Here is a 19,441-nt window from a genome sequence, read left to right on the forward strand (position 1 = left end):
AGGAGAAATATTCACAAGAATTGGTGGTCCACAGGCAAAAATAAATAAATAAATAAAAATGAGAAAACCTGTTAGGTGGCACTAGTTATTTTAATATAATTCACATGCATTAAAATCACACCCTTGATCAGTATCACTGATCAGTGGAGTTTCGATACAAGCAAACATTACAGACTGATTAATTTTATCATCTAGAGATTTATCCACATTTATCCACACATTCTCATGATGAGCTTTTAGTGCACAATAGCTCACTGAGCACACTGTTGGTCTCTGCTCCCTCCAAAGCGTGAATGCACACTCACACACCTGTACAGACAATCCAGGAGGGAAATTGTTAACTGTAAAGTAAACTGGCCTGTGGGTCATGGAAGAAGAAATTACTTTCACAAGGTTCTGGAAGATGATGAAGGATAAAATAAGAGGAGGCTGCTGTCTAGGGAGTCATAGGGGATAGGAGCCTCTGGGCCCGAGAAACCTCTAAGGGTTGTGCCCACAGAGACCAAAGGAAAGGCAACGGGAGCAAAAAAGTTTTCTTGTTAACAGCTAAGTCTAATATTATCCTACTAGGCCCTTACCAGTAACGTTGAGGTCACCACTACCTTTTTGCTCTTACATGTAGTGCTATAATTAACATCCAAGTACACAAATTCCTTGCCATTACTCTGAAGGAAATTTACTCACCAGCACTTTCAGAGTGTGCTTCCCCAGCATCTTCCACATCTGAGTCTACAAACACAATTTCACGATACTGTGTAAGAGAAATGCAAATAGAAGTTATGTCTTAATATGACAGGAAAGGTTTTTAGAAATGTTTCTAATAAATACTTACAATCCAAAGGATAGAGGGTAAAGTGGGAATCTGCCTACATTTATCTAATACTCCTTTTTCCTGTCTTCCTACTGAAATAAAAAGAGAAATCTTTAGAATGATTGAGGTGGGAAGACTATCAGAAATAATACATATGGGAAATGGTTAAAAACCAAAAACCTTAAAACTTAAGAAGGGTACAAGGAATAAAATAAGAAAGAAGCAGAAATTAATAAGTAAGAAAGCAATAAATTAGGGACACCTCAGTGGCTCAGTGAGTTGAGCATCCAACTCTTGGTTTGGGCTCAGGTCATGATCTCAGGGTCAACAGCATAGAGACCTGCATCAGGCTCCATGCTCAGCAAGAGTCTGCTTGAGTCCCTCTCCTTTGCTCTTCCCCTGATTGCTCTCTTTCTCTCTCTCTCTCTCAAATAAATAGAAATAGAAAGAAAGAAAGAAAGAAAGAAAGAAAGAAAGAAAGAAAGAAAGAAAGAAGAAAGAAAGAAAGAAAGAAAAAGGGAGCAATAGATACATAATTATGTTAAAGATCAAAAGGACATTTGATGAGTTTCAAGATCTTAGAAAACTAAAAACAGAAAAATACCTTCTTAACTTCTAAAAAATCATCTTGCTCAAAACAATAACCAATTTTCTACTTTAGAGTAAAATATTAGGAAGGATGGGGATGAGGGTTCCTTAATTTTTTGAGAAGCCCTTAAAAAGCTTCTTTTTTAACTATCTGAAAGGTTTATATATTTGCATATATACATTTTCTTGGCAAGAGAATGCATAATTTCAGAGTCTCAAAGAAAAGATCCCAGAATGTATGGAAATGACTATCCAGGAAGCTCATTCTTATTATAATCAAGAATAAGATAATTATACCAGCTATAACTTTAAATTGAACTGACTTTATATTTGCTGGACATGTGCCAGCCAATAGGGCAGCAACTAACCACATAAGGCCATTTCCAGTTCTTGAAAATGAAGTTAGTCCAAATTAAGATGTGCTGTGATAGCTACATAGCACATTCTAAAGACTTAGTATGAAAAAATGATGCGGAATACCTTGTTTTTTATATTGAGTACATATTTAAATGAGAATCTTTTTAACATATAGGATTTAATTTTTTTCACTTTTTTCTAAAAAAGAGGAAAAGAAACCATAAAAGACTCTTAACAATAGAGAACAACTGACGGTTGATGGAGGGTGATGGGTGAGGGATGGGCTAGATGGGGTGTGGGCATTAAGGAGGGTACTTGTGATGAGCACTGGGTGTTGTATGTAAGTGATGAATCACTGAATTCTTCTCTTGAAACCAATATTACACTATATGTTAGCTAACTAGAATTTAAATAAAAATTTGAAAAGAGGGGATATCCCTGGGTGGCTCAGCAGTTTAGTGCCTGCCTTTGGCTCAGGGATTCTGGAGTCCCCAGATCGAGTCCCACATTAGGTTTCCTGCATGGAGCCTGCTTCTCCTTCTGCCTGTGTCTCTGCCTCTCTCAGTCTGTGTCTCTCATGAATAAATAAATAAAATCTTTTAAAAATTTTTTGAAAAGACAAAAATAATAATTTCACCTTTTTCCTCTTTGTTGTTTTTTGATGTGACTAGTAGAATATTTTAAATTATGTATGTGACTCACAACATAACCTTTTTTTTTTATCGTAATACAGGACTGTGCTAGACCAAATAGATAAGAAAGCTAAATAATAGAAGCATTCAACAAAATGGTAGACTATAAACATATTAACACATTTTGTGCTTTCACACTGTTATTAATTAAAACAGGATATCATTCTGTAAGAACAATCAGACCGACAACAATATAACCACAGAATAGAGCACACATAGAGAAAGGCACATAGAACATAGCAATTAAGACTATGTGTTAATGGGCAGCCCGGGTGGCTCAGTGGTCTAGCGCCGCCTTCGGCCCAGGGTATGATCCTGGAGACCCAGGATCAAGTCCTGCGTCGGGCTCCCTGTATGGAGCCTGCTTCTCCCTCTGCCTGTGTCTCTGCCCCTCTCTCTCTCTCTGTGTCTCTCATGAATGAATAAATAAATAAATAAAATCTTAAAAAAAAAAAAAAAAGACTGTGTTTAGACGTCATTCTGTCTGACATCAAACAATTCTGGTTTCAACACCGGCTAGCTAGCTGCTTCTGCAGAAATGACTTCATGCTTTTAAGTGCTGTCTTAGCATTTGTAACTATCTCATAAGATTTCTTGAGGCTCCCATTCAAGATGGCAACATAAAAGGCTCCTGAACTTAACTTACCTCCTCCCATAAACACATCAAACGTACAGCTCTATACAAAAAAGTTTTCTCCGAAAGAAATCCAGAAAAAGGCTCAGCAACTACATGTCAGGCAAATGAGGAAAAAAAAAAAAAAAAAAACACCTATATTGAAATGCATAGGAGAGTAGGAGGGTTTGAGACACAACTTGACCATAAACTTCACCCCCACCACCGGGACACACAATTGGGAGGGAACAGCCAGCATGTCCCTGAGGACACGTGCCAAAAAAACATATAATATGCCAAATTTTAAGACTTCCAATTGAGAGAAAGATCCCTCAAATACCTAGCTCTGAAAGCCAGAAGGTCCCCCAAATCCCTAGCTCTGAAGGCCAGCAGAGGCTAGAGGAAACCAACAGTTCCTACCAGGCTGGTAAGGACTGGCTGTGGCTATCCTATCAGTGCTCAGAGCACAGGCAGCTCACGGACATGCCCAGTTTTTCTCTGGAAGAAGCTTACTTGAAACTCTTAAAGTGGTAGCCTGTGAGTCAAGCTCCCAAATTAACACAGATCTAGGGGTTGACTGCAGTCCTCTCCAGAGACCAGGGAGGTTGGCAGGTGCCATCTCTGTACTTTCCTACTCCAGGTGGTAGATGTCCACGTGAAGATGGCTTGAGCACATCTCATGCCCCACCCTGGATTTTGTGGCTGCTCCCAAAGGACACATCCCTGGATGGCCTGACTATGGCGGCCAGCAGAGACAGCGTTGGTGGGTTCAGTGTACCCAGCTATGTTTGGATAAACCATCCAAACAGAAAATCAGTATGAAAACACAACTTAAACCATATGTTAGGCCAGATGGACTTAACATTTACAAAACATTCTATCTAAAAGCAGTAGAATACACATTCTTCCCAAGTGCATGTGGAACATGCTCCAGGAAAGATCATATGTTAGGCCATATCAAGCATCTTTTCCCACAACAATAGTATGAAACCAAGAAATCCATTACAAGAAGAAAACTGAAAAATTCACAAATCTGTGAAGATTAAACATGCTACCAAACAACCAGTGGTCAAAGAAGAAATCAAAAGAGAAATCTTAAAATACCTGAGACAAATGAAAATGGAAATACAACATACCAAAACTAAAAGGGAAGTTTATAATGATAAATGCCTACATTAAGGAAAAAAGGTCACAAATTATATCCTAACTTTTCACTTTAATAAGCTAGTAAAAGAGAACTGATGAAGCCAAAATTAGTAGATGAAGGCAATAACAGATCAGAGGAGAAATAAATAAAATAGATACTACCTAGACAATAGAAAAATCAATGAAACTGAAAGCTAGTTAAGCTAGTTTCATTAAAAAAATAAAATGACAATTATTTAGCTAGACTCTCAAGAAAAATGACAGAGGACTCAATAAAATTAGAAATGCAAGAGGGAACATTATTACAAATACTACATGAATACAAAGAATCTTAGGAGACTATTATGACCACCTATGAAATCACTATCTCAGAAAGTTACATGCAAGGGCACCTGGGTGCTCAGCTGGTTGAGCATCTGGCTCTTGATTTCAAATCAGCTCATGATCTCAGGGTCGCGGGATAGAGCCCCGTGTTGGGCTCTAGGCTGCAGAGCATGAAGACTGCCTGGGACTCTCTCTCTCTCTTTCTCTCTCTCTCCCCCTCCTCTCCCTCTCTCTCTCTCAAAAAAAAAAAAAAGTTATGTCCATGCCCATGTTAACTGCACTATTCACAATAGTCAAGACATGCAGACAACCTAAATGTCTATCAATGGAAGAAAGGATAAAGACAATGTGATACACACACACACACACACACACACACACACACACACACACACACCATGGAATATTATTCATACCAAAAAAAAAAGAAATCCTACCATTTAGGACAACATAGATGGACCTTGAGGGCAATATAATTAAATGAAATCAGTCAGACAGAGAAAGACAAATACTATATGATCTCACTTATACATTGAATCTAAAGAAACTAAACTTATAAATACAGAGAACAGAATGGTGGTTACCAGAGGTGGAGGGTGGGAAGTGGGGAAATTGGATAAAGGTGCCCAAAAGGCACAAACTACCAGTTATAAGATAGATAAGTTCCAAGGGTACAATATACAGCATGGTGACTCTACGTGACACTATTGTATGGTATACTTGAAAGTTGCCAAGAGAGTAGACCTTGAAAGTCCTCATCACAACAAAAAAATTGTAACTACAGGAGGTGACAGATGTTAAACTTAATGAGGTGATCATTTCATGATATGTACAGATATCAAATCATTGTTATACACTTTCACTTCATACAATGTTAATTTGTCAGTTATATATCAATAAAACTAGGAAGGAAAAAGATTTTTATCAAAATTAAATGCAGATATCTGGTGGAAAGTCTTAACAAAGAGCAATTCCTCAATAATTCCTGGTTATTATAGTTTTCACCAACAAGTGGGGGTAGTGGTGTGAGAGACACAGATAGAAAGAAGGGAAAGGAGAAGATTCCCTGACAAATAAGAAAACTTGAAAAGTAAAGAAAAATGTCTTTAGATGAGAAAAATCACTATTATAAACGTAAATTCCCCATATCTGTCATTTGTCCATCTTCCATCAAAATGTTCATTTTTTTCTTAATGCTCATAAAGTACTTTGTGTGTGCTGTGGATATTAGCACATTGACACAGAGTATAAGCATTTTTCCCAGATTGCAGCTTTCCTTTTACGTTTTAGGATGCACTTCAAAGTTTTAAATAAATCTATCAATTTTTCCTTTTTTGATATCTCTGTTTTGTGTTATGTTTACAATGCCTTCCTCAACTTATGACAATACAGACATTTGCCAGTATTTTCTTCTAATACGTTTATGCTTTGTTTCTTTGTATTCGGCTCTTTAATTCACCTGAAATTTATATATAAAATATGAGAAGATGATACAAATTTCTTATACAAATAGTTAACCCAATATTCCTAGGCCTGTTTATCAAAGGTTTTATCCTTTCCTGATTTAAACTGATATTATATTTTTTTATTAGCAAATGCTCAATACAAGCTTGAACTTCCCTTTATTTATATTTTTCAATATTTCTCAGCTGGCCTCTACATATCATTTTAAAATTCATGCTTGTTGTTCTTGTTGGTTTAATGCGCATGGATGTATTGTGTGTCGATGTATTGTGTGTGCTCATGTGCACCTGTGCATATGCTCGTGTGGGAGGTCTTGCGTGTGCATTTCAATGAACACCGGTAGCTCTTCTTTATCATACCTCCACATGCTTTGTAGTTTATTTCTCAATTTTTAAGTAGTTCATCTATCATTACACAGATGATACATTTCACAGGCAGGATCTTATTCTAAGTACTCCACCAAAGAGTACTCTTGTTTCCTTTTGTCAGTCAATCTTGATCTCCTTTCCATATCAGTTAAGTACAGAGCTAGAACATACTAAATAATATCCTGCTGTATGGATTTGTATAATTTATGACCAAAATTACAGACATTTTATGGAACCTGTTTGGCATTGCTCGACATTTAAATGGATTCCAAATTTTTAATAACAGACAACCCTGCTATAAATGCCCTTTTCTGTATTTGTCTTATTATCTTTGTAGGGAAAATTATTGCAGTGTAATTGCTAAGTCACAGGATACATGCATTTTTTAAGGCTTTTGATTCTCCTTGCCAAAATACTTCCCAGAAAGTCTGTACCACTTATACACCAAGATGCTTGGGGAAATTCCTTAGGAAAGCAACAGAAAAGATGTAATGCATTTTTTTAAGAATAAAATAATAAAGTATTACCTGAGGACGAACCATTTCACCTGCTGCAATTTTCTTCTCCTCATTTATCAAGTTAGTAATTTTTTTATTAACAAGTGGTGCATTTGCACCATTGATCCTTGCGATAATTTTGCCATTCTATAAAGGAAAGGAAACCATGAAGGAAACTTCCATTTTCAGGATAAGTCCAAAATTCCACTTAACAAAGTCACCCCCACTCTGTCCCACCCTCTCCCAATCCTTTTTTAGCTATTGTAATTAGCCATTTTAAAATAAAGTATTAATGATGTGAAAGTATGCCTTGATTCGAAAAACCCAGCTCTTGGAGTTTTATCTCCACATTGTCTGTCCTACAACCAAAGGCAAGGCATTCCTGCATTACGTTCAGTGATTCTTTTACAGGCCTCCCAACACTACGTTCCCTAATTATTCTTCATACTATGCCTCCTTTCGCTCATCTTTCAACATAGATTTTCAAAAAACCTGTTTATTGGCACAGTACCAGGCATGATGGTACAGAACAACAGTCCCAGTATGTGGTCTAATTCAATTCTAAAAAAGGAGGGGAAAAAAAGCCCACAGGCAAACATATGTAATATAACAACCATGACAAGTACCACCAAGTACAAAGCACTGGGAGCATCTACAAGAATCTGTCCTGGTCAAAGAGATCAGCAAAATGCTCTGCATCACTTGCCATCAGGGAAATACAAATCAAAACCACAATGAGATACCACCTCACACCAGTGAGAATGGGGAAAATTAACAAGGCAGGAAACAACAAATGTTGGAGAGGATGCGGAGAAAAGGGAACCCTCTTACACTGTTGGTGGGAATGTGAACTGGTGCAGCCACTCTGGAAAACTGTGTGGAGGTTCCTCAAACAGTTAAAAATAGACCTGCCCTACGACCCAGCAATTGCACTGCTGGGGATTTACCCCAAAGATACAGATGCAATGAAACGCCGGGACACCTGCACCCCGATGTTTATAGCAGCAATGGCCACGATAGCCAAACTGTGGAAGGAGCCTCGGTGTCCAACGAAAGATGAATGGATAAAGAAGATGTGGTTTATGTATACAATGGAATATTACTCAGCTATTAGAAATGACAAATACCCACCATTTGCTTCAACGTGGATGGAACTGGAGGGTATTATGCTGAGTGAAGTAAGTCAGTCGGAGAAGGACAAACATTATATATTCTCATTCATTTGGGGAATATAAATAATAGTGAAAGGGAATATAAGGGAAGGGAGAAGAAATGTGTGGGAAATATCAGAAAGGGAGACAGAACGTAAAGACTGCTAACTCTGGGAAACGAACTAGGGGTGGTAGAAGGGGAGGAGGGCGGGGGGTGGGAGTGAATGGGTGACGGGCACTGGGGGTTATTCTGTATGTTAGTAAATTGAACACCAATAAAAAATAAATTAAAAAAAAAAGAGATCAGCAAAGTTGTTTATCAATATCATCAAGGGATTCTTGGGTTAAAATATGTATAATGGGGGACCCCTGGGTGGCTCAGCATTTGAGTGTCTGCCTTCGGCTCAGGGCGTGATCCCAGAGTCCCAGGATCGGGTCCCACATTGGGCTCTCTGCATGGAGCCTGTTTCTCCTCCCTCTTCCCATGTCTCTGCCTCTCTCTGTGTGTCTCTCATGAATAAATAAATGAAATCTTGAAAAAATACTTATGTATGATGGGTAAGAGATAACTAGGCAAAATGGAGAAGAAAGAGCATTCTAGGCAAAAGGAGTAGAGATGCAAAGGTCCTGAAGCCAGAAGGTGACGTGGCAAATAAGAAGACCAGCCAAGAAAGTGAGGGGATGCTTGGTATGAGATGAAGCCTAACAGTGAGGGGAGCCAGACATTGCAGAGCCTTGTGGGTCATGGAACAACACAGCCTTCCTTTAACCTAAGTGCAGTGGGAGGCCTTAGGCATGTTTAAGCAGAGTCAGTGACCACAATTTGAACTGTTATTTGTAAAGATCATTTCACCTACCATGTTTAGAAGGAGTTAGAAGGGAGCAAAAGATGTTTGTATACATATTAGGGGCTATTCTAGAGGTGATGATGAGAGAGATGGTTGCTCAATCAGGCACTGGTGATGGACATGGAAAGAATGGAAAGACATAGATGAGTGTGAGGAGACTTGAATGGTGAAATTGACAGGTCCAAGGAATGGATTGGGTGTGATGTCACTAAGCTGAGTTTTCTGTTTCTGTCAACAAAGTGGATAAATTAAGATGTCAATCACCCAATGAGGTGACACTTAGAAGACCACATTTCCTTGGGATTGGGAGTCTGCAATTCGAACAGTCCCTTGTGAGATGTCCTTCAGACAACATGGAGGGGAAGTCAAAGCACTGTTTGGATACACAACTATGGAGCTCAAAGTATAGAAAATGGCTGAACTTGAGTTCTTGATATATGAGTGGTAACAACTCAAACTGTATATGGAGGAAATTTTTCAAGGAGGGTATACAGCATGATAAGATCAATATTTAATGGCTGGATAAAGAAACGTAAACCTGCAAAGGAGACGGAGCGGAGTAATATCTACATAGGCAAAAGGAAACCCAAGTAACAAAGCCAAAAGAAGCCCATGTTTCAAAAAAGGAGGGCATGGCTACCCTACATTCAATACATTTGAGAGGTACAGCATAATGAGCCTAAAAGTGGCCAGATAGTTAACAATCGGATACACTAGCAACAGCAAATCTGCTTGAATAATCAGACAGAAGGCGGATTGAATGGGTTGAGGAATTAATGGAGTGTGAAAAAAAAATTGAGTAAAAATAAATATGCAAACTCTTCTGAGAAATTTAGTGGTAAGATAAAGAAGAGAGATGGGTGATAGCTGGAGAGGGGTGTAGCATCAAATAAAGTATTATTTTTTAATTGGAAAAAATTAATTATATTCAAAGGGCAATGAGAAGGATCCAGTTGAGAAAGGTTTAAATAAATACTGACACTCTGGTTCCCATTTGCTGCTAAAAGGGACCTTACAACCATTCTGGGGACTTTCAAGGGAATGTCTTTGAAAAAGCTCTTCCTGCTGGAATATTCCTGCTGGAATAAACTTGCTAGAATGAATTTATCAGGTAAGCGTGCTAAGCAATACAAAAAGCCCTTGTGGGAATATCTGTATAAACATGTGATGACTTGGTGAGGGTTTTGTGGGCACAGACTGAGATTCTTAGAGGAATGAGTATGGCTATGGAGGAATGAGTGATAACAAACTCTGAGGCATGACCGCACCAGCAACTGGCTGAGGTGCACTGGAGAAAAGGTCATTAGCAGCAGAGGTCAGGAATTGAGAGGCCAGGTTGTGGGTGGATGGCCAATGTGGATACCGAAGTCCCAAGAGGGATGGCAGGACAGGGGTTTGAAACAGGTTTGAGCTGCAGGCTCAAAGTTCTCAGTCATAGACAAGAACTGATTTGAAGATCAGTAAATGACAGGGGTGAGGTGGGGGGAGAGAAGGAGGTTTTAGCCAATTACCTAAGTTGGCATGGAAAAGACCTCTAATTAGCAAGGGAAAGAAAGTCATTGAAGTAAGAAGTAAAGGGAATATCAACTCTATTCCTGGGCTCAAGACAGGTAATCTGATAAAACAGTCACACTCTGGGCTGCAAAGAAGTGTGTCCTAAGTAAGGAGACAGATTTAAGGAAAGTCAAGGAAATAGAGTGGAGGTTCAGAGCCATAATGAAAAATCTTAGAAAGTATGCTGATTGCTTATCTCAATTCCAGATGTCACACAGTGAAAGTGTTTGCAAGATGTCAGGAAACTGGAGACCTGGGTTAGGAAAAGAATATTCTGAACATTACAGGGAACCTGGGTGGCTCAGTTGGTTAAGCATCCAACTCTTTTGACTTTGGCTCAGGTCAAGATCTCAGGATCCTGGGATGGAGCCCAGCATTGGGCTCCACACTTAGTGGGGAGTCCTCTTGTCCCTCTGCCCTTCTCCCAGTTCGTGCTCACTCTCTCTCAAATAAATAAATAAAATCTTATTTAAAAACACAAAGGAATATTGTGAGCATTGAAGGATGAACTATGCAGGGCTGGGAGGAAACTATCAAGAAAAAAAATTAAATATTGCATCCTTCTCCCAGTGCTCGCTTCGGCAGCACATATACTAAAATTGCATCCTTCTCCCATACATAAAAAGCTACTACTGACAAGTTGGTGAATGTGCTTCCTGTCTTCTTTCTACACATTTGTACATACAGAGATAAGAGAACATATTTATTACATAATAGTGGTCAGACAGATATGTCCTCATAGTAGTACACGTGAATCCTTGGAACCAATTCTTTGCTACTGGGTATCTAAGAAATTTCAATATTTCACTCCTGTAAACAACAATTCCTCAAACAATCTCTGGTTATTTCCTCAGGAAAGGTAAATGCCATCTTATTTGTCTTTCCCACCCCACCCCCATTAACTCAGCTTGTCTAACCTCCCCAACTCACTACATGCTCCTAGAGGTCAGGTTACAAAATATATTAATAGACAAGCAAAGATTAGGCAACTATAATCAGAAAATAGTTCCATGGTAATTTTACAATGCTACTTGCTATTTAACTGTAAATTGGAATCTGATCATATATTTGAGATGATAAATCTTATACTTACAACACTAAAGAGAAAAACAGGTTCGCATTTATCTCTAAATGGCTGTAAAGTCACAATGTTGTCAGCTTCTGCCTGAAAAAACATATAAACATTTCATATAATAATAAACGAAACCATATCCAAGTTATGAGATACACAATGCTAAAAAAAACACAGACATACAAAATTTTTATTATGTTTACTACAGCATTTTCTGAATGTTATAGTTGTCCTAAGGATCAAATTGCATCATTTGGCCGCAGTCTGACTTCTCATCACTCACCTTTGTGGTACCCAACCTGCAGCTAACCTTGCCTACATCCAGTTTGCACATCACTCCCTCCTTACCTGCTCTTGCTCTTCCTTTACAAGCCAGGTCAAGTATCCCTCCTCCAAGAATCTTGTCTTGCTCCCTCCTGCTGCAAATCCTCTCCCACTCCACACAAAACTTTACTGCCCTTCCCTCAGAGGCTCCATTGTCCCTTTCAGTATCGTACCACCATCCTATGGGCCTATCTCACTTCTTTTTTTTTCTTTTTTTTTTTTAAGTAGGTTCCACACCCAGCATGGAGCCCAACACGGGGCTTGAACTCACAACCCGGAAATCAAGACCTGATCTGAGATCAAGAGTCGGACATTTAACCGACTGAGACACCCAGGCACCCCCCATCTCACTTCTTTTGATCAGAATTATGATGTTTCATATAATCCTTTGCATGTCACTTTCCTTGGGCATCCATCATGGGGCCATACTTAAAAAGGAGCTTACTTTCTCCAAATTTTTATTTAAGAGAAAGTAAGCTCTTGGGCAGCCCGGGTGGCTCAGCAGTTTAGCGCCGCCTTCAGCCCAGGACCTGATCCTGGAGACCCGGGATCGAGTCCCACCCACATCAGGCTCCCTGCATAGACCCTGCTTCTCCACTCTGCCTGTGTCTCTGCCTCTGTGTGTGTGTGTGTGTCTCATTAATAAATAAGTAAAATCTTTAAAAAGAGAGAGAGAGAGAGAAAGTAAGCTCTTTAAGAAAAAATGGTGGTATTGCCTCTCCCAGAACATACACACAGAAGAGCCAGCAGACACTCTTTCTGTCCCCCACCCATCAGCATAGGTACAGAGACATCTGCTGAGGGCAGCTAACATGGACCCTGGCTCTTCTCTGGGCTTTGCCCCAAACCCTCAGCTCCTGCACCCTGGTGCACCTTTCCTTCAGTGTCAGACCTGTATCAATTCCAGTGTGGCAAGACCCTCACCCAGAGCAATTTCCCATCACAACAGGTCCCTAAGGTTTGGAGTTTTATTTTTTTGTTTAAGGTTTTATTTATTTATTCATGACAGACAGAGGGGGAGAGAGAGAGAGAGAGAGAGAGAGAGAGAGAGAGAGGAAGAAGCAGGCTCCATGCAGGGAGCCCGACGTGGGACTTGATCCCGGGACTCCAGGACCATGCCCTGGGCCAAAGGCAGATGGCTCAACCACTGAGCCACCCAGCGATCCCCAGGTTTGGAGTTTTAAAATTCAGCCAGCCTGGGTAGGATAGAGCCCAAAGTGCATTATGCTGGTCCAGGCAGGCAAACAACCGGACGGACCCAGACTGTGTAAGCAATGATCTGAAAAATACCTAGGATGCCTGAGGAGGGGAAATTATTCGCTCTTCTGGGAAGGGTCCCCTGACAACAGTGAGCATGAACTCCCCTCTGCAGGGATAAAAGAGCTGGTTGGCTCCCCTATCCTCAGCATAACCTGACATCGGTAAACAGCACAGTGCCAGCACTGGCTGCCTACATTACAGTAATCGATGGTAGCCACTTTAACACCCTGCTTACATCAATGGACAGATAATCTAAGCAGAAAATCAACAAGGAAACAATGGCTTTGAATGACACACTGGACCAGATGTACTTCACTGATGTAGTCAGAACATTTCATCCTAAAGCAGCAGAACATTTCATCCTAAAGCACATTCCTTTCAAGTGCACATGGGACATTCTCCAGAATAGATCACATACTAGGTCACAAATCAGCCCTCAACAAGTACAGAACGATAGAGATCATAGCATGCATATTTTCTGACCACCACGATGAAACTTGAAGTTACAAGAAAAAATTTGGAAAGACCACAAGTACATGGACGTTAAAGAAGGGGTTAACCAGGAAATTCAGGAGGAAATTTTAAAAAACACATGGAAGCAAATGAAAATGAAAACACAATGGTCCGAAACCTTTGGGATGCAGCAAAAGAGGTCATAAGAGGAAATGTATAGGACTATAGACTACCTCAACAAGCAAGAAAAATCTCAAATCACAGTCTAACCTTACACCTGAAGGAGCTAGAAAAAGAACAGCAAATGAAGCCTGAAGTCAGCAGACGAAGGGAAATAATAAAGATTAGAGCAGAAATAAACAATATAGAAACAAAAAACCAGTAGAACAGATCAACAAAACCAGGAGCTGGTTCTTTGAAAAAATTAATAAAGTTGATAATCCCCTAGCCAAATTCATCAAAAAGAAAAAAGGACTCAAATAAATAAAATCATGAATGAGAGAGGAGAAATCAGAACCAACACTATAGAAATATAAACAATCATAAAAGAATATGATGAAAAAGTATATGCCAACAAATTGGGCAATCTAGAAGAAATGGATAAATTCCTAGAAACATATAAACTAACAAAACTGAAATAGGAAGAAATAGAAAATTTGAACAGATCCATAACTAGCAAAGAAATTGAATCAATAATCAAAAATCTCCCAACAAACAAAAAAGTACAGTTGTCTTCACAGGGGAGTTCTACCAAACATTTAAAGAGTTTATACCAAAAAAAATACATAAATAAAGAGTTCATACCTATTCTTCTCAAACCATTCCAAAAAACAGAAATGAAAACTTCCAAACTCATTCTCTGAAGCCAGCATTACCCTGATTCCAAAACCAGACAAAGACCCCACTAAAAAAAGATTTTGGGACGTCTGCATGGCTCAGTGGTAGAGCGTCCCAGGGCGTGACCCCGGGGGTCCTGGGATGGAGTCCTGCATCTGGCTCCCCACAGGGAGCCTGCTTCTCCCTCTGCCTGTGGCTTTGCCTCTCTCTGTGTGTCTCTCATGAATAAATAAATAAAATATTTTAAAAGGCAAAGGGGATTAGAGGCCAATATCCCTGATGAACATGTATGCAAATATTCTCAACAAAATACTAGCAAACTGAATCTAACAGCACATTAAAAGAATCATTTACCAAAAAAAAAAAAAAAAAAAAAAAAAAAGAATCATTTACCACAATCAAGGGGTTGATTGAACCCTTGAATAAAGGGATTTAATCCTGGGTTGCATGCCTGGTTCAATATTCACAAATCAATCAATGTGATATATTAATATTAATAAAAGAAAGGATAAGAACCATATGATCCTCTCAACAGATGCAGAAAAAGCATTTGACAAAGTACAGCATCCATTCTTGATAAAAATGCTCAATAAAGCAGGGATAAAGACTTATCAAAATCATAAAAGCCATAAACAAAAAATTAAAATGTCTATATTACACACTACACTTTTAAGGCAATCTCTATCAAAATACCACCAGCATTTTTCATGGATCTAGAACAATTCTAAAAATTGTATGGAATCACAATAGAAGACCCCAAATAGCCAAAACAATCTTGAAAAAAGAAAAGCAAAGCTGAAGGCATTAAGACAGTGTGGTACTGGCACAAAACAGACACATAGGTCAATAGAACAGAATAGAGAACCCAGAAATGGATTCACAACTATATGGGCAACTAATCTTCAACAAAACAGGAAAGAATATCTGATGGAAAAAAGACAATCTCTTCAACAAATGGTGTTGGGAAAACTGGACAGCAACATGCAGAAGAATGAAACTGTACCACTTTCTTACACCACACACAAAAATAAATTCAGAATGGATGAAAGATTTAAATGTGAGACAGGAAACCATCAAAATCCTAGAGAAAAACACAGGCAGCAACTTCATTGTCATTGGCTGTAGCAACTTCCTATGAGATACATCTCCAGAGGCAAGAGAAATGAAAGCAAAAATGATTATGACTTCATCAAGATAAAAAGCTTCTGCATAGTGAAGGAAATAATCAACAAAACTAAAAGGCAACCTACGGAATGGGAGAAGATATTTGCAAATCACATATCTGATAAAGGGTTAGTATCCAAAATCTACAAAGAATTTATCAAATTCAACACCCAAAAAACATATAATCTTGTTAAGAAATGGACAGAAGACGTGAATAGACATTTTTCCAAAGAAGACATACAGATAAATGACACATGAAAAGATGTTCAACATCACTCATCATCAGGAAAATACACATTAAAACTACAATGAGATATCACCTCATACTTGTCAGAACAGCTAGGACTAGGAAACGACAGATGTTGACGAGGATGTTGAGAAAGGGGAACCCTCCGTACGGAGGTTCCTGAAAAGTTAAAACTAGAACTACCCTACAATCCAGCAATTTCACTACTAGGTATTTACCCAAAGGATACAAAAATACTGATCTGAAGGTATACATACACCCTGATGTTTACAGCAGTAGTATCAACAGTAGCTAAATTCTGGAAAGAATCAAATGTCCATCATCTGATAAATAGATAAAGAAGTTATCTCTGTGGGAGATGGGCAAGATGGGTGACAGGTAATGAGGAGGCCACTCAGGAAGAGCACTGCGTGTTGTATGTACATGATGACTCACTAAACCCTACACCTGAAACTAGTATTACACTGTATGTTAGCTAACTAGAATTTAAATGAAAACTTGGGAGGAAAAAACAAATTCAAGTTGTCCTACATTGATTATAAACAATTATATATTTAATAATAGTGTGTTCCTCTATATTAACATATCATCCCTTGGGCCGGCTGTCAGGAGACCATTTGGTAGGGTCTTCTCTCCAAGATGGGTTTTGCAACCTAAGGCGATTGTTTACAAACTGGGATTTCTGGAGGTTCTTCAATTACTGGGAAGAAGCCAAGAGAGGGTCCCTCAGCCCTGTTAGTCAGAGGAGCTGTGTTGTAATCTACATATGAAAACATGCAATGGAAAAAAAAAAAAGAAAACATGCAATGAGTTGAGGTTTCATGTTTGCTGCGGGGGACTATGCATTTTAGGTGTAAAGAGTAAAGATATGAAATCAGTTATGTGCTTCTGCACCTTAGGTCTAGGGTGGTTTGGACTTGTTTCTGTCCAGTAGAAATAGAATGTGGCCACACATATATTTTTAAATTCTCTAGTAACCACACTTAAAGACGAAAGAAAAACAAGGAAGAATAATGTAAAAATGTATTTTACTTAATCCAAATTATGATCACTTCAACATGTACTCAGTGCAGAAATATTAATATTTCATTTTCCTTTTTCCATACTAAGTCTCCAAAATCTTGTGTGTATTTTCCATATAGAGTACATCACAATTTGCATGCTAAATTTGAATCAGAAATCATTGATTGGTAATTCGATTTCATAAAATGTATAGTCAAAAAAAGTCAATGTGCATGCCGAAGTTGTCCCACACAACTTAAGAAGTTCTATAATTTCTGAATTGATTATCAGTTTTTTAATTTAAATTCAAATTAATTGACAGGCACTGAGGGGGGCACTTGACGGGATGAGCACTGGGTGTTATTCTGTATGTTGGCAAATTGAACACCAATACAATAAATTTATTATTATAAATAAATAAATAAATAAATAAATAAATTCAAATTAATTAAAATTAAACATTCAGTTCCTCAGTCACACTAGCCACATTTTCAAGTGCTCAAAAGCCACTTGTGTCGAGTGGCCATCATATTAGACAACAAAACTCTATGCAGCTGATAACCCGATGTGGGACAAATTGAATAATCAATACAGTAAGTTTAATTGTAATATTTTAATTCCTCGGCACATCTGGGTGATAAGTGAGGGGAAAATCACTACTGCTGGAAAATCAGTAACTGGGTTAAGTGCCCAGAGACCTTCCCAACACAAACCAGAGCAGCACCTGCAGCCCTTATTCTAAAAGACACACACTGAACACACAATCAGATGAAAAGAAACAGGTCAATAGACACACATCGTATGTATCCTTTCTGGTGTTCGCAACCATGGTAAACAACTTTAACACTACAGGAACTGGGATAAAAATCATCATTCTCAGATCCACTAGAACTAAATTATACAGTAAAACTGCCAAGTAAATATGGTCTTTTTCTGAAGAGTTGGCAGGCTGTTTAAGACCATCCTTAAAGGGGATCCCTGGGTGGCTCAGCGGTTTGGCCCCTGCCTTCAGCCCAACGTGTGGTCCTGGGGTCCCAGGATTGAGTCCCACGTTGGGCTCCCTGTCTGGAGCCTGCTTCTCCCTCTGCCTGTGTCTTTGCCTCTCTCTCTCTGTTTCTCATGAATGAATAAATTTTTTAAAATCTTAAAAAAAATAGAAGACCATCCTTAAAGACAATACTTAAACATTTGGAAGTATCAAAAAAAATAACTGTTTAATGGAAACGAAATCCTTACTACAACAAAATGCAGAAGTTCATCTTCGTTCAGCTCATTTTTCAGCTTTCTGAATAAAGGTTGCATTGCTTTGCAAGGTCCACACCAGGCTTGGTAAACATCGATCACTAGAAGATGATAATGTTTAGGAAAAAACACAGTCAAAAGAATCTAGAATAGCAGCTTATCCCGATACTAGGGCGGGGACACTGATGGAGCGGGTTTTTACACTGTTAGTGGGGGAGATGCGCTCTGTGTTGGGGTGTCCCGGGGTGCCCTGGGCCCAACTCCAAACTGCTGGACAACCAGGTGAGCCTCAGTACCTGTTAGGCCTTTGTTCTGCAACATCTCATCCCACAGGCTCTGACTATTCACGACTGCCTACAAGAAGGCCCGCACTGCACAGGGGTGTTTAAGGACCAACGCCCCCAAGTAAAGACTGTTGATAGGTCATGCTCACCTGTAGCTGGATCTCTCGCTTTTTGCCTGCCATTTAGCCACTAGGACATGAAAAAAGGAAGAAAAGCAGAAAACGTTTGCGAGAAAATGTAAATGATGTTAATCCCTAGGCATTCAAGCAGTGTCTTCAAGTCCTGTAGAAATTTTCCCTGGGGGCTCCATGCAGGGAGCCGGACGGGGGACTCGATTCCAGGACTCTGGGATCACGCCCTGAGTTGAAGGCAGGTACTAAACCGCTGAGCTACCAGGGCATCCCGAATTAATGCATTATTTTTATTTTTATTTATTTATTCACGCGAGACACAGAGAGAGAGAGAGGCAGAGACACAGGCAGAGGGAGAGGCAGGCTCCACGCAGGGAGCCCGACGTGGGACTCGATCCCGGGTCTCCAGGGTCACGCCGTGGGCTGAAGGCGGCGCTAAACCGCTGAGCCGCCCGGGCCGCCCCGGGGTTCCTATTTTCTTTGTTCGGGACGTGCTAACCGCCTATGGCCGCGCTCACGGGCGCCCGAGGTCCCATTCTTACAAGACCCTAGTGCGTCCCTGGGCACAGCATGCAGCACGCGCAGCGCGAAATCAGCTGAACCCCAGACCGCCCGCCCCGCGGGGACAGGGGCGCTCGGCGTGGGTGCGCCCGCGCGTGACAGCGGACCCAGCGCAAGACCGAGGAGCGGTTCGCGACCCGGCAGCCACATGCAGCGGGGGTGCCGAGGCTCCAGCAAGCCCGGGGGCAGCAGGTCCTCCTCTAAGCTACCCGGGACCAGAAGGCACAGCCGCGAGCATCCAAACCAGCCCCCTGGACCAGGCCCGTGGCCTTGGTGCGCTCGCTGCAACCGCGGCGACTACCTGGGCGCCCAGCAGGTGCCTGCCCAGCGGTGGAGGCGGGACCACGACGCGGGACCCGCCGGAGCGGGAGGGGGCGGGGCCAACGTCTGCGGCCGTCCCTCCGGCGCCGCGGGGGCGGGGCCTCCAGGCTCCCCGGCCCCAGTGCGCAGG

The 19,441-nt window shown here is 40.3% G+C and overlaps 1 protein-coding gene across 3 annotated transcripts in view; it reads right to left on the bottom strand.

Moving 5' to 3' along the window:
- Window positions 1–19,390, bottom strand: part of NME8 (NME/NM23 family member 8) — a 49,821-nt gene extending 30,431 nt beyond the window's left edge. For 2 of the 3 annotated variants that reach the window (XM_038562682.1, XM_038562681.1), the window contains exons 1-7: window positions 19,292–19,390; window positions 18,448–18,487; window positions 18,311–18,368; window positions 18,009–18,115; window positions 11,507–11,578; window positions 6,891–7,007; window positions 685–751 (exon numbers count right to left, since the gene is read on the bottom strand). In XM_038562682.1, coding sequence (XP_038418610.1) covers window positions 685–751; window positions 6,891–7,007; window positions 11,507–11,578; window positions 18,009–18,115; window positions 18,311–18,368; window positions 18,448–18,480 — 454 coding nt within the window. In that variant the 5' untranslated portion in view covers window positions 18,481–18,487; window positions 19,292–19,390. The remainder of the gene's footprint in view (window positions 1–684; window positions 752–6,890; window positions 7,008–11,506; window positions 11,579–18,008; window positions 18,116–18,310; window positions 18,369–18,447; window positions 18,488–19,291) is intronic. The other variant, XM_038562680.1, reaches the window with a different exon arrangement.
- Between the last annotated feature and the right edge of the window lie 51 nt (window positions 19,391–19,441).

This window comes from Canis lupus, chromosome 18, assembly GCF_011100685.1.
Source record: "Canis lupus familiaris isolate Mischka breed German Shepherd chromosome 18, alternate assembly UU_Cfam_GSD_1.0, whole genome shotgun sequence".
Lineage (NCBI taxonomy): Eukaryota > Metazoa > Chordata > Mammalia > Carnivora > Canidae > Canis > Canis lupus.